This window comes from Leucoraja erinacea, chromosome 21 (genome assembly GCF_028641065.1).
Source record: "Leucoraja erinacea ecotype New England chromosome 21, Leri_hhj_1, whole genome shotgun sequence".
Taxonomy (NCBI): Eukaryota; Metazoa; Chordata; class Chondrichthyes; order Rajiformes; family Rajidae; genus Leucoraja; species Leucoraja erinaceus.
The window spans coordinates 21,462,176-21,478,496 of record NC_073397.1 but is presented as its reverse complement, the minus strand read 5'-3'; the positions used below and the strand labels follow the sequence as shown (position 1 = coordinate 21,478,496).

Genomic DNA, 16,321 nt, shown 5'->3' with positions numbered 1-16,321 from the left:
AAAGATTTGGGTAGGTTTTCAGTTGGCGAAAAGGTGGGGGAGGAATATATGTGGAACAAAGGGAGTATATGTGTTGGGTTAAGTTGAAACGGTGTAATGAGAACATGAAACATCAAAACCTTCAAAACAGAATAGCATTTGTCATAAAAGCACGGATTATTACAATCTGTGGGTAGGTGTACACTTGTCATTATTCTGCAAGCAAAGTGAAAGATTATTTTTTAAGAAGACAAATTAACTCAGCAGGTCAGAAGGTTTTAAGTAATACTAGACCAAGTGGGACCAGTTGGGTCACGCCCCTCAACGCGCGGTTGCGGGGGAGGGGGCATGCGGCCTGCAGCGTCACACACACTAACCACCCCCCCCGCACACACACTAACTACCCTTCTTGATATTATATTAATATTATTCATTCGCTCCTTTTAGCCAATTCACTCATGCATAGCCCCCAAATCACAGGCATGGCTAGAGAGGGAGAGGGAGAGAGGGCAGGGGCAGAGTGAGGGCGGGGGCAGAGGGCAGAGACAGAGGCAAAGACAGAGGGCAGAGACAGAGGCATGGGAGGGCTCGCGGCGTCACAGGGGAGGGCTGGTTCCCGAACGCAATACTCCCTCGTTCCAGCTCCAGTCCCAGCTCCAGGCTCTGCTTCTGCCCAGGTCCAGTCGCCGTGCTCGGCCTGCAGCAGCAACTTCCCCACCATGCGCCAACCCAAGGCGAGTACAGGGCCCAACTTGCTTGTTCTTTCTGCGTCTTTTCAATAACCTTGGGGGGGGGGGAATGGTAGGTGGGGGGACATCACTCGCAGCGCGAGATACGGCACGTGGAGCAAACCCATTGTGACGTCATCAGCAAAAGGGTCGTTTTTAAATTCAAAGTTTTGTCAGATTTTTGAACATTTTCAGTAACAACGTGAAATAAAGCATTAAATTTTCAGATGAGGCGATTTTGGACTCCAGGGGAAAAATGTCTACTGGAATATGTTAAAATGTTACCGTTACCGCATCGTTTTTTTGCGAAGATGTGATTACATGCAAACACACAAATAAATACACATCCAAGATCAGGTTTTTATAAGTATAGAGATGCTTGATTTTGCACGTGCAGATTGCCCAAGTTTTGACTAATTGGATAGCCCTTTCCTCTCAGTGCCAGCAAATACACGAGGAGCCAAATGATCTTTTACTGTGCCATATGATTCTATTTACATTATAACCGACATTGGGTAAGTGGAGTGTTTAGGAACTAAATTTAATAATTAAAATATCATATGTATATGCTGGGGCAACAGACAATCTCTTGGAGCAATGAACAGCATCCATTGGGTGAAGTAATCTTGTTGATATTTTGGTGTGAAACCCTGTCTCAGGACTGTGTATTGCTGCTTGATCATATAACAGCTATTTCATATGATCAACACATATGACAAGGTCAAAAGTCGATCCCAATATAATGTAAAGTAACAGCTGTTGTCTAGCCTTGGTGCTGCAGAGAGATGTTGCCACCTAGTTGTGCTCTGTTGGTCTTCCAGAGTGATTGTGTAGCAGCCTACATGTTCAGCACATTTGCAGCTTACACTGCATCCTGACATTGCTTCGTCACTGCAACTCCAGTTAATTAACTGCTATTTATCACCCTGACACGATCACATTGCCACATCTGTTTACTTGCATCGATTGCTGCTTCTCGATACTACACTCTAGGGAAATTTAACCTTTGATGTACCCTTGTCCCATTCATCTAACACTTTAACAATTACACGGGATTTGCTTGTGTCAGCCCAAGTGGGACTGTCATTATTTTGCTTCAGGAAACTGATGATGAATTGCAGAAATAAGGTTCAAGTGACAGTAGCCAAACACATTAATGTGTAGTATTTTATGCAGAGGGTTGAATCGTTTTATGTAAATCTACCCATGTACGTACAGTAGATTTCTAGTCAATCTCAACAGATGTAACAGACAAGCATGTACTATGTACAACAGAATAGTTGCCCCTATAATTACTCCCCATCCAGAGAAATAATCCATCTCTGCATACTCAATGCTACTTGAAATAATATCTCAAACTATCATTTCAGGTTCAAATGTTTCTCTAACTCCATCTTAAAATCACACTTTCTTTCCTATGTGAAGTTTTATATGTCCTGTAAGTCATTAAAGTGTGTTCACCTAAATTGCCAATTTAGTTGCTCTCCATTTTCATTGCCAAGGTACAATATAACAAAATATAAAAATGTAATATTTTGTTTTCATGTCTCTTTGGTATTGATATTTATTGCACTGATATTACATGTGTAATAAAGGAATATGTTGTCATTGAGGTTTTGGGATTAAAAACACAGAAATACAAGACAAGGCAGGAATAGGACACCAAGCTCCTCAAGCGAGCAGGGCCATTCGATATAATTATGGCTACCCTCAACTACTCTACTGCACCAGATCCCCATACCGTCAATTAATTGATCTTTCAAGCATTTATCTATCTGCTCCTTAAATATATCTAATGATCTGACCTCCACCACCTCAGGTCAGAAAATTCCAAAGATTCAAATCTCCTCTGAGAGATGAGAAGTAATGATTGAGCACAAAATTCTCAGGGGCTTTTGATTTATTCAGGTGTAAATTAAAATTTGCCTGGCATGTATTAATGAGCTGGTTTCACCAGGCTAACAAAGTAGATTAGAAAGAAAACATTGTAATGGAGGTTTTATTTCAAGGTGAGCCCACTGGAAAATAAAAGAAGAAATTGAATCACAATACATTCTACATGAGGCTGCAATTGTCAAACTCTGTATTGGATTTTTAAATTCTCCATTAATTCAAGAGTTAGAGCTTCAGGATTTAATCACACTGTGTCACACGTGCTTCTGTGTGCCAACCTAAAAATGCAGCAAAATCAAGCACAGCAAATCAAAGCACTGACAACTCAAAAAAGGCAAAATGTAAAAAGTAGTTCACATATAGACAGGATGTTGCTTTTTCATCCATCATTCCTGCATTGATCATTTGAAAGAGTTCTCCAATGGTCTTAATCTTCAACTCCATCCCCAGAGACCTGCAGATGTCTCCTTTTCATCCAGTTCCCTTGTGAAATTAAAAAAAATGCTTCCATTATTGTGTATCACAGAGCAACCCAGATAACAACAACCCACGCTGTATAAACTAATTATCCTTAACTCTTAACTTTTTTTTTAACCAGTGATCGTAATTCACTCAATGCAAACTCTTGGCCTATCATACTTTTGAACGCTTTATTGAAGTCTTGTTCAGCTACGGTCATCTCAGGATAGTTACAATCAAATAATGATACAGATTTTAGAATGTTCTAATGTATGGCCTGAGATAGGAAAGTGTAATAGGCTGGTGGAGTACAATAAATACATAGGAACTTTATTTAAAATCTAATCACTAAATGCAAAACAATCGTATGCATATTTGAAGATTTATGGAACTGCAAATGCTGGAATCTTGCATAGCACACAGTGCTGGAGTAACTCAGCGGGTCAGACAACATCTCTGGAGGACGTGGGTAAACTAAGTTTCGGGTCAGGACCATTCTTCAGACTGATTGTGGTAGGGAGGAGAACGCAGGAAAAAAAGTGGGGATGGGACGAAGCCTGACAAGTTTTGGATACAGGTTAGGGAAATGGAAGTTTCATTGGCAGATCAAAAGCTGGTAAAGAAAATGAGTCAAAAGGGTGACAAAAGGATGACAGAATTATTCAAAAAGGAGACAAGGATAAGGAGAGCAGTGAAATGTAAAGCCAGTGTAGGGTGATATGGGTGGAAAGGGTCATGGGGAGGGAAAGGGAGTGGGGTAATGGAAGAAATGTGTGCACACATGGATGGGAGAGGCACAGGAAAGAGAGGGGGGGAAAAGCAAGGGTATAACCTAAAATTGGAGAAATCAATGTTCATACCGTTGGATTGTAAACTACCTAAGTGGAATATGAGGTGCTGGTCCTCCAATTTGCATGTGGCCTCATTCTGGCAATGGAGGAGGCCCATCATGGAAAGGTCAGTATGGGAGTGGGAAGGGGAGTTAGCAACCAGATCCTGCAGCCTTGGCATATCAAGCATAAGTATTCAATGGAACAGTGGCCTAGTCTACCATTGGTCGCGCTGATGTAAAGGAGAATTTGTTGTGGGTTCCTTATCCATATGATATGTAGATACATGGAAGACAGGTAGACACAAAATGCTGGAGTAACTCAGCAGGACAGGCAGCACCTCTGGAGAGAAGGAATGGGTGATGTTTGGGTCCACCTTCGATTTAAACCAGCATCTGTAGTTCTTTCTTATACATGGATTACAGATTGAGTGGAGAGAGAGATTGGATGACATAAAACACACTGCTAGATTTCAAGAATGAATTGTGCAAAGTTAGATTGTATGTTGGATCACAGCAAATGAAGCAAGTTGCTCACTTCATAGCAGGATTGATCTGGGGAATAGGGCCCTACCTTGGCGTTAATTAAAGGGAACTAATCTGTCATCAGGCTTCATGTGTGATAAGGCTTTCACTGCCAAGGGTCTCACACACAACTGATATGGGCCAACACTCCCTAGGTATATGATTCCTAACTTTGAAGAATTTCCAGCCCATCTGTTTGGCATTATTTTTCAGTGAAGAATAAAGGACGGTCACGGTGGCGCAGCGGTAGAGTTGTTGCCTTACAGCAAATTAAGTGCCTGAGACCCAGGTTCGATCCCGACTACGGGTGCTGTCTGTACGGAGTTTGTACGTTCTCCCTAAGACCCACGTGGGTTTTCTCCGAGATCTTCGGTTTCCTCCCACGCTCTAAAGACTTACAGGTTTGTAGGTTAATTGGCTTGGTAAATGTAAAAATTGTCCCTAGTGGGTGTAGGATGGTGTTAATGTGCGGGGATCGCTGGTCGGCGCGGACCCGTTGGGCCGAAGGGCCTGTTTCCTTGCTGTATCTCTAAACTAAACTAAACTAAAAGTGATGAACTAATTTCAAAATAAATGAATTACCTTCATCACAGATAAAGCAGAAGGAAGAAAGTGTCAAGCAGTTAATATATGTTATCAAACTCAAGGTGATTTTGAACATAATTCACCTGATAAAGTCATAGATATACAGCACAGTAATATGTTCTTCAGCCCAACTAATGGATGCCGACCAGGTTATATAACTAGTCCCATTTACCTGCTTTTGGCTCATATCCTTTGAACCTTTCCCATGCGGCTCGTGTCTAAATGTCTTTTAGATGTTGGAATTGTTTCCCCTTCTACAGCTTCCTCTCCACACCACTCTGCATGAAGAAAATCCCCTCAGGTGTTTTTTTAAATCTTTCTCCTCTCACTTTACACCTATGCCCTCTAATTCTGGACTACTCTACCCTTGGGGAAAAAAATGGAACCATCCAATTTTTCTATGCCTCTCATGATTTTGTATACCTCTCTAAGGTCACCGCTTAATTTATTGTACTCCAGGAAAAATGTCCAAGCCTATATACTCTCCTTAGAACTTAACCTCTCAAGTTTGGATGAATTGTTTCTGAACTTTAATAACATCCCTCCTGCAGGAGAGAAACCAGAACTGCAAACAATACTGCAATAGATTAGTATTGTACACAGGATGAGAAGTTAATAATGAATACAGTGATGATGTTTGTTCTATCTGTCTGTCTTTTCATACCCACCACAATGAAATAACGGACTTGTACCCAAAGAGTCTGAATTTACCTCCAAACGCCTTTGGACATGTTTGTGCCCCAATTGTTGCTAGAATAAAACCTATTCAGCAGTCTTTCAATATGCTGATAAATCTAGAACACCAGAGGGGAAAACATTCTGTGTGGAGGACAATGAAATCATTCACTGCACAGACGGAGTGAGCCTTTCAAAGGTTAACAGCCACCTGTCAAAACCAAGTACCAACCATTTGCAGTGCATGGTTTACATGATTCCAGCATTGTCGTTTATTATTCTCTCCTCTTCTGATTGCATATCCTCTTCCCAAAGATCAGCTTTTGTTGCCAAGAATAAAATAAAGATTGTAAATTAGGGTTGGGTTTTATATTAATCAAATTGCACGTGTTGTTATAAAAAAGGAAAGATCTAGTGAACTTTAACAACAAAAGCCGTGGGTGAGATTGATCACACGTATCATAGGAACTGACTCCTCAGTGACGTCAGTAGTGAGAAAGTCACTGGAGGGGATTCCGAGGGACATGATCACCAGCATTTGGATTGGCACGAACTGACTAGGAATGGTCAGCATGGATTTTTGTGTGGGAAATCATCTCACCAATTTGATTGAGTTTTGATATAGATAGGCATGTGGATATGCATGGAATTGACATGGATCACTTACAGGCAGAGGCAACTAGTTTAACTTGGAATCATATTTGGCATGGCCATTGTGGGCCGAATGGCCCGTTTCTGCATTGTACTATTCTCTGTGATATGTCTTGAAGAGGTCACCAAGTGGATTGGCAAGGTCAGGACAGTGGATTGGTCTACACAGAATTTAGCAAGGCCTTTTGACAAGATCCTACTTAGTAGGCTCGCTGGGAAAATTTGATCATGAGATCCAGGGGTGAGTGAGCCAACAATAATGAAAATTCCCTTCGTGGAAGAGGTCAGAGAGTGATATTGGTTGTTTTCCTGTCTGGAGGCCTGTGACCAGTGGTGTGCGGTAGGGACCCATGCTGGGTTCACTTCTGTTTGTCATCTATATTAATAATTTGGATAACAATATAGTTAATGTGATTAAGAAATTTGTGCATGGCACCGAAATTGGTGGGTTAGTGTACAATGACACAGGATCGAGGTTTACACAAGGATCTGGATCAACCCGGGAAATGGACTAGGGAATGGTTGATGGGCAGATCTGTGCACAAATTAGGGACTGCACTCATCTATTTTAAGGCATTTGATCTGATGATAAAAGCTGATGTTTATTGGAGTCTAGTTAACAGAGAAGGACAGATATTTTACATATTTCCTTATAATAAGAGAGAGTACAGAGGAGATTTATTAGAATGTTGCCTGGGTTTCAGCAACTAAGTTACAGAGAAAGGTTGAACAAGTTTGGGCTTTATTCTTTGGAGCGCAGAAGGTTAAGGGGGGACTTGATAGAGGTTTTTAAAATGATGAGAGAGATAGACAGAGTTGACGTGGAAAAGCTTTTCCCACTGAGAGTAGGGAAGATTCAAACAAGGGGACATGACTTGAGAATTAAGGGACTGAAGTTTAGGGGTAACATGAGGGGGAACTTCTTTACTCAGAGAGTGGTAGCTGTGTGGAATGAGCTTCCAGTGAAGGTGGTGGAGGCAGGTTCGTTTTTATCATTTAAAAATAAATTGGATAGTTATATGGATGGGAAGGGAATGGAGGGTTATGGTCTGAGCGCAGGTATATGGGACTAGGGGAGATTATGTGTTCGGCACGGACTAGAAGGGTCGAGATGGCCTGTTTCCGTGCTGTAATTGTTATATGGTTATATGGTTATAATATAGTATAAAGCCATTCAGCCCATCAAGTCCATGCTTGCTCTCAGATTAATCTCAATTCTCCATTTATTTTGCTATAATCTGTATTACCACATATGCCAATTAAAATCCCTTCTGATTATCTTACCATCTACCTACACAAGTGGCAATTTAAAGTAGCCAGTTGACTGCCAGGATACCTTGTTCGGATGTAGAAAGAAACCAGAGAAGGTTCAAACTCCACATTGACAGCATTGGGATTGAGAGTTGGAGTTATGAGCACCACATGCCAACCAGATATCTTCCAACTGCCACAGTTATATCTTAGCGCTTTTATACAATGCCCTTCATTGTAAATTTTATCAACAGCTCACAGCCTACAATGATGAGGGGGAAAAGTATGATTGACTGATGAATTCAATTTATATTATTTTACCCTGCTGTTCAGTGAAAATAATATTGAGCCTTGCATTTCATTTCATTTGGAAATAAACTTTTGAGAAAGAAAAATGAGGCCACATTGCTGTGGTTGTGATTGCTGTGGAAGAGCTGCTTATCTAGGTCAATTGAAAGTGCCGCAGTGCTGAACTAGGACACTTCCTGGTACAAACCCTGGTGGATGCAAAACAGCACAGCCAACTGCAAATTAATTCCGAACTCTTATGGAGACTGGCTGGAGACGTATACAAAAGACGCAGTCAGGGTTTTATTTGACTTTCTGGATTATTGTTTTAATAAATCACTGCTTTCCATTTATCAGGGAATTAGGCCATTGGTATCTTGATTGGAGAGGTTCAGTCACGGAAGTCCCTGCTAACTTAAATGACTGATAAAAAAAGGTCATGGTATTTAATCATTGGGATCTTGGTAAATTTCCAAAATTAAATGCTGAACAGAGCAGTGTCCAATTCTTGGTACTGGAGCAAAGAAATCAACTCATGAAATATATGTAACATGGATGTTATGTCATTTTAATCTGATTGCAAATTGCTGCTATTTAAATTTAAAATTGAAAGTGAATTCACATTATAAAAAAGTGAATGAAATCATTTGTAACTTACATGCACTCAATTTTATTTGAGTTAATAAAGTCAAAGGAAACAAATATCCAACGCAAAGGATGACTGACATGATCTATTTTCTGGTCGATTTAAAAAACGTAGTTATGAATCACACTCTGCAGGTTTCAATGGCCACATAACATGGGGCTCATTATTCTCCAATGCTTTGAGACTTAGGTTAGGGATACAATGAACATTAGCAAGAGAATCTGGAATATGGGGGTTATACTGGTGATACTGTATCTGGGATAATCCATATAGTTTTGGTCTCCTTACCTAGAAAAGAATGAAAGAGAAAGAGATAGAGGAAGTGCAGCAACAATTCATTGCATGGTTCCAGGGGTGGCATGTTTGCCACAGGAGGAGAGGTCGGATAGTGCATCTTCACATTACGTTGCATCACAAAGGCTAGAAGTGTTGTTAAGGATGTCTGCCACCCTAACCATTTCCCATTCTCTCTTCTACCTTCTGAGAGAAGATACAGAAGCTTGAAAGCCTGGATGTCCATCCTTAAGAGTTTATTTTCACAGCTAGCAGACTCCTGAACCAATACATCCACTTTCATTATTAACTCTTCCTCATTCGGTTATTCAGTTATTGCACTTTATTATTTTTTTGCAGTACTTCAGATTGCACTTCAATCTTTGCACCGTTCTGCTGTTGTATCTACGATTGTATCTATTACTATTGTACACTGTTTACTCTATAATCTTCATGTGAACAAGGACATTCATTACACCCTGGTATACATGACAATAAACAAATCTGAATCTGTATTACCTATAGTTGCGAAGAATAAGAAGGAATCTCATTGAAATCTTATCATGAAAATCTAAAAACTGCAGATGCTGGGAAATCTCGAATGAAACAAAGAATGCTAGAAACTCTCGGCATTTATGGAAAGGGAAGCAATTAGAAACATATTTTGAAGATACTTCATCCAACCTTGCTGGGCTCGAGTGCTGGATGCAGAGAGGATGATTCCCTCGGCTTTAAAGTCCATGCCACGTTCTCACAACAAGGATCCGGACAAGATGAGGAGAAATGTTCTCACACAGAGGATAGTGAATCTTTGGAATTCTCTATCCCATTGGATTATGGAGGCACAGCACAGTGTTTGATAGATTCCTAAGGGAACTAAGGTATCAAAGGCAGAAGATGAGGCATGATCTTGTGAAACATTAGCATCTGGTTCATGCAATTGAATGGCCAACTCTTGCTTCTATAATCTTACATTCTTATGTTATTAACGGCATAGGCTGTTCCTCACCTTCACCTACGGAAGGGGAGGTACAAATAATTATTTGATACAACACAGAAGGATGTACTGTCATAAGCAAGCAGATAAGCTTGAGTATCAGAGTGGTAGGAGATTCAGGATTGTGTTTGTCGTAGGCAAACACAGAGTCTTTAGAGTGAGGCTGCTTGTTTGCTGGAGGCCATAGCCTGCTGCCGGCTATGTAAACCACATCACCCTTTACTTACTTTGCACAATCTCATCTTCAATGGCACAAATAGGTATAAAGGGGCTGTCCCACTTGGCTGTCATTCGCGCGCTATTTACGCAACCTTCTAGTGTGTGGGTCGCGCGTGAGTAGTGCGTGGGTAGCGCGGGACGGGTGCATGGAGTGGAGTGGCGTGGAGGAGTGTGGAGTGGCGTGGAGGCTTGTGGACTTCGTCCTGCACAAAATATTCGCGTGCCACCGGCCTGTTGCATAACTGACAGCCAAAGTGGGACAGGCCCAAAGCCCTGGTGTGGCGCAAAGTCTCACCTCCAGCAGCAGCAGAAGCAGGCAAACGATCGCCGAGCTCGGCCTGGGGCTCACGGCCGTTGCGGATCCGGATCCGCCCCCACTCCTCCTCCCAGAGCGGGGCCAAGACGATTGGAGATAGACACAAAATGCTGGAGTAACTCAGCGGGACCGGCAGCATCTCTGGAGAGAAGCAATGGGTGACATTTCGGGTTGAGGCCCTTCTTCAGACTGAAGAACCAAAACATCGCCCATTCCTTCTCTCCAGAGATGCTGCTGGGCCCGCTGAATTGCTCCTGCATTTTGTGTCTATCTTCAAATGATGTCACGCGCTCCAGACGGCTGTGTGGACGCATGATGATGCGCGCGACTGTTTACGCGCACTACCGACCTGTCGTGTAAATGACGGCCAAGTGGGACAGGCCCTTAAGGCAGATGACTGATGACTTGATCCCAGGGCAGGCAATTACATGAACATTGCCTGTGATAAGATGGGTGAGAGTGAAAGGGTGTTCAGGTTTGTGGGTCTGGCCAACCTCACCCAACTAGCTTTGACATCTGGTATTGCTATTGGTACAGTTTTTTTTCATTTTCACGTGTACTCAGGTGCCGTGTAAAACTTTGTTTTGCATGCCGTCAAAGCACATCATACCATACACGAGTTCAACATGCAATGCGGAAGAGAAAATAAACAGTGCAAATTATTATTTTGCAGATGTAGAGAAAGTGCAGATGAAAAAATACATGCACAGGCCACAACGAGACAGATTGGAAGATCGGGAATATATCCTTAGATTATGTGAGGTCTATTTAAGAGTCCGATAAGAGTTGGGGCGGGGGGGGAGCTGTACTTGATTCTGGTAGTAGGTGCTTTTAAGTTTTTGTATCTCCTGCCCAACAGGAGAGGGGAGTAGAGAGAATGACTGGGGCGCGGGTAGTCCTAGCTTGTTTTGGCTAATTCCTCGAGGCAATGTGAAGTGTAGATGGAGTGGATGGGGGGACTCCTCCATCTCTGACCTCCACCACTGGCAACTGTACCTATAACTGTCAGATCTCTAAGCACCAATGCTCCCTCCCAAAATCACAACATCTTTATTTCTCTCCCATCCTATAATACATCCATGAAAACCTACCTCCTTAATACACCTTCTGGTCACCAGATGTAATATCTCACTACATTGTTTGGTGTCGGATTTTGTTGCATAACCTCCGGATTACAAAGACACTATAAATACAAGCTATTATGTAACAAATAATGAGTTAAAACTTTAATTTGCATCATTTAATTCCCAGAAAATGCTGCACTCTTCAAACATCATTACCTTCATAATCTTTTGAATTGATCTCATGCCAAATCAAAGGGAGAAAGATGCATAGGCCAAATAATTAAAGCATTAACAATCCTCTCCTGTTTCCCTTGTGTTTCCTGCAGCTGGTGGCGCCTACTACATGATCTCACGCTCATTGGGTCCTGAATTCGGTGGTGCGGTAGGTCTTTGTTTCTACCTGGGAACAACATTTGCTGGTGCCATGTACATCCTGGGTACCATTGAAATCCTGCTGGTGAGTACAAGCAACACGGGTTGGGCAAAGTATAGAAATGCATTCCTGATACACCTTTCATGACTTCAGCATGCCCACGGCACTGTACATGTTCAGAGTGAGAGTGCTCACTACTAACTAAAGAGTAAATATGAGCAGAGATTGTGATTCGCACAGGCCACTGTGCTTACTGACTGAATCACTGAAGTCAGGAGACTCTCTGAAGTCAAGAGGTAAAAGTGCACACACAATCTGCGACTGCTGCAACCTTGGTATTATAAACCCATGAACTGATCAACTATCTTGGGTCACAATCTACCGAGACTTGTTTGGAGTTGACAGGAGTGAAGCACGGACCTCCTGGGCCCTGGTCTGTAAGATAGGAGAAATGGTGCAGATGGATAAATGGATCAATGAACAGATGGGTGGTAGTCAGAATTCATGTGGTGACACCTCCAGGGGTATATCCAGCCAGAGCAGGCTTCCAGCAGGAAGTGGTAGCTGTCCAGCATTGGAAGTAACAATAAGTGGTAGGTGGCCAGTGTTGGGAGTAACAGGAAGTGGTTGCTGTCCAGTACTGGGAGTAACAGAAGTAGTGGCTGGCCAGGGTTGGGAGTAACAGGAGGTGGTTGCTGTCCAGTACTGGGAGTAAATAAATCAAGTGGAGGAGGCACTGCTGAGAATGAAGAAATGACTTTTAGTACTTAGGAATCTGTTTGGGGCAAGGCTTGAGAAGTTCCTCACTTGAAGAATGTAGGGAGAGAGAACGAATGGCAAAAGGATTGCCTGGGTAACGGAGTCCTGACTGGGGCAAGGAATGTAAATTGCTTGTTCTGAGCTTCCCCCCAGACTAGTTTAAGTAAAAAACCCACTGAATTAAGCACTTGAACAACTAATCTTTATTTTAACAAAGCACAATGACAGTTCAACTACTATACCTATCCCACTGCGGGTTCTATCCTCGAATCTGCCTGATTAAGCCCTATAGGCCTCACTCAAACAGAGACACTCCAGGAGGTCGTGCAGTCCCAAGCGCTCTCCCAGAAGATGGCCCCTGGACCTCGTGGCAGTGGACTTTTATAGGTCCCGGGACCTCGAGGGGCCGAACCACATGGGGTGGTCTCTTAATAATCCAATTACAGATATCGATTAGCCCCATATGTAACAGACATTTCTCTAACCCAATAATACAGCAGCATAATACATTGTATTCAAACAGGACTTCTGAAAGAAGCCAACTTAGAAACATTTACCCTGATCTGCAAGAAACCCAAACAAGGCACAATACCTCATCTAATCAACACTCGGCAATGTAGAACTCTGCAACATTATTTACAATTATTTACAAGGTGTATGTCTGATTTACAGCCATCCAATCCATTCTATGCATTTTGCACCTAATTGATAGGGTCTGCAGATGTTCTTATTCTTTTCTTGCAACTTGTATCTAGGCTCTCGACACACTGGCATCACTCCGAAGCTTGTCCCAGTTCTGCAGAGAGCAATTCCAAATTGACCAAATCTCCCAGCAGCCCTGAAGCTTTTACCCCATTTTAAAGTCCTAGCCTCTCCAATTTGGCCAGGATTAACAGGAACAGTATTCTGTAAATGGATGGGTATCTGTTCAAGTGGGTTTCCTGTTTTAGATGCCTGTAGTACTGCAGTGAAAATTGGATTAAGAATAAAAATCATTAGGTGCAGAGTGTAGCGGCAGATTTTCATATCTTTCAGGTAATTAGCACCTTAGCCGTTATTTGGATGAGAATGATTGAAGGGGGTGGCTTCTAAACGCATGCAAGCTCACTCACAGAGACCTTCAGAGCTTCTTCACAGATAAGGATTCAAAACACAGTCTTTTGATGAATAAATGCTTTATTATTGATAGAAAACAGTGAGATACATCCAAATTTCTTCCGACTAATTACTACAATCTTCTTCAAACTCAAGCTTATTACTTTAGACATTAGAAAACTTCTCTTGTCTCCGTAACACTGGCAAGATCTGGCATGATCTCCTTTAGATCTCCCATGGACCCCGCATGGCCCGCATGGTACAAAGGTTAACCTTCCCATCGTCTCCCCAAACTAATCTAAAAACTAAACTTCTGCGCAAGCATCTAAGCTCCAAACACGGCCAAACACTCACACACACACACACACATACACTCACACACACACACACATACACTCACACTCACACGCACATACACACCATCACACACACAAACACTCACACACACACACACACACACACATACACACACACAAACACACACACACTCACACACTCTCACACACACACACACACACACAATCACACTCACATACACACTCACATACACATACTCACACTCACACTCACACACACTGACTCACACACAATATATATGACAGTAAAATTTCTTGAATCTACTCACACGGCTGAGCGCGGCCTCTCCACTTTGGGACTTCCGCAGTCAGCGGCACTTCCGCAATTCGCATGACCTCTGCATTCACCAGAAATTACGCAATCAACGCAACCTGTCCACTAAGCGGAAGTCACAAAATGAGCGGGACTTTTGGACTAAACACAGTCGGACCTAATAAAACATTTATTCCTTCCAAACACAGTCGGACCTAATAAAGCATTTATTGCTTCCAAACACAGTCTGACCTAATAAAGCATTGCAGTTTCAAGCACAGGCAGGGCAGCAGGCCAAACAACTCATGGCATTGTCATTTCATTTCCAATTAAGCATTGTACTTTCAAGCACAGGCAGGGTAGCAGGCCAAACAACTCATGGCATTGTCATTTCATTTCATTTCAAATTAAGCATTGCACTTTCAAGCATAGGCAGGGCATCAGGCCAAACAACTCATGGCATTGTCGTTAAGGGCTAACAAATCATTTATTTCAAGTACATTGCACACTCACCGTTCAGTTGATTCACAGCTTAAAATGACAGTCATGGCCTCTCCCTCATGATCTTGCAGAGTGACTGACTCACGTTCAGGCATCAGGAAGTGGTCAAGATGAGACTTTTAATTATATAGATATGCTAAAGAACAAGAGAAGTTTGAAATTTTCTGCTGCAAAACAAGATGAACACTGGGCTAACAGACACTTCGGAGTCTACCATTGGCACAGTTTAGTTCACGTGCGTGTTAAAAGTTAATAAAGCTCGGGCAGAGAATGGAATTGATATGCAGGGCATTTTTAAGCAAACTTTGCTTCTTTTTGAGATTTTTTTTAAAACAAACGAGATTAATATTGTAAATATATAATAAGAACATTCTATTGAACCTTGATAATAATATGCTGGCCTAGTCGTTTCATCCTTTGGCTCAACAATGTTACGTTGTGCTCTGCAACAGATTTTGTTTCAGAACTTAACCACTGCATATGCATAGTGATCAGTGAGTGGGTATGTACAATATGGTATAAAATGGTTAATTGATTTTAGTTCTGAAAAATCCTGCTGTATTTATGAGGTCCGCGGACTTTGAACACCAAAGTAAATCTTAACTGGAGACCTGAGGATTCCTTGCAAAGAGCACAGCCATTCCTGCAACTCTGCCTGGCAACCTGAGATGTCTATTCCCAGACAGGATCCTACTTTTCATTATTAGTGATCTTCCCTTTACCCCCTCCCCCAAACTATTGTCCAGCATACCAATAGTACTCCCCATTCTTAACGATATCCTGCAAACTCACCTTGCCCTCTCACTAATGCTCAGGATCCACTCCTCAAACCATACTCCTGTTTAGTCTGTCCAACAAACTTCTTCCCTTTCCAATATTCACTCTCCACAAGGGCAAGCTTCCATGAAGTAAACGGCTTTGTGAGCACAAGTGTGGATGGGTTATTCTACCATTTGCAATACTTGGACCTTATCCATAAATGGGGCCTTACAATATGTTGGTATAGTCTCCTGCACATATACCTACACCTGCAATGGAATTTCCATCTTACATTAACTCTGTGTTCTGATCCAGCCTGCTTGTTCTATTATGTACAGTTAATAAGTGAGGGGTCAGCAATTTCTGAGTGCTATCACCTTCTCTTAAAAAGCACTGATAACTATGTTCAAAGAGTCCAAAGGGAAAGGTGGCAACATATTTATGTGATAATTCTGTAACTCCCTGTACTTTTTGCAGACCTACATATTCCCTGGTATGGCAATTTTCAAAGGCGAGGAAGCCAGTGAGGAAGCAGCAGCCATGTTGAATAACATGCGTGTGTATGGAACGTGTGTCCTCACCTGCATGGCTCTAGTAGTCTTTGTAGGAGTCAAATACGTCAACAAGTTTGCTCTGGTATTCCTGGCATGTGTCATCTTATCCATTCTTTCTATTTATGCTGGAGTAATCAAATCTGCATTTGACCCACCAAACTTCCCGTAAGTACAATACCCCAGAGTAACGATGCAATATTTATTAATATTTAAATTACCAGTCATGCTGCTGGTGATGTACCATGGGATAATATGAAAGCTGGAAGTTATTGGACATTATTTGAATTCAATGC

General features: G+C 42.1%; 1 protein-coding gene across 2 annotated transcripts in view; it reads left to right on the top strand.

The window, feature by feature from the left end:
• LOC129707390 (solute carrier family 12 member 5-like) overlaps nt 1–16,321 on the top strand; it is a 568,649-nt gene that overhangs the window by 479,776 nt on the left and 72,552 nt on the right. For both annotated transcript variants that reach the window (XM_055652387.1, XM_055652388.1), the window contains exons 6-7: nt 11,705–11,835; nt 15,952–16,193. In XM_055652387.1, coding sequence (XP_055508362.1) covers nt 11,705–11,835; nt 15,952–16,193 — 373 coding nt within the window. The remainder of the gene's footprint in view (nt 1–11,704; nt 11,836–15,951; nt 16,194–16,321) is intronic.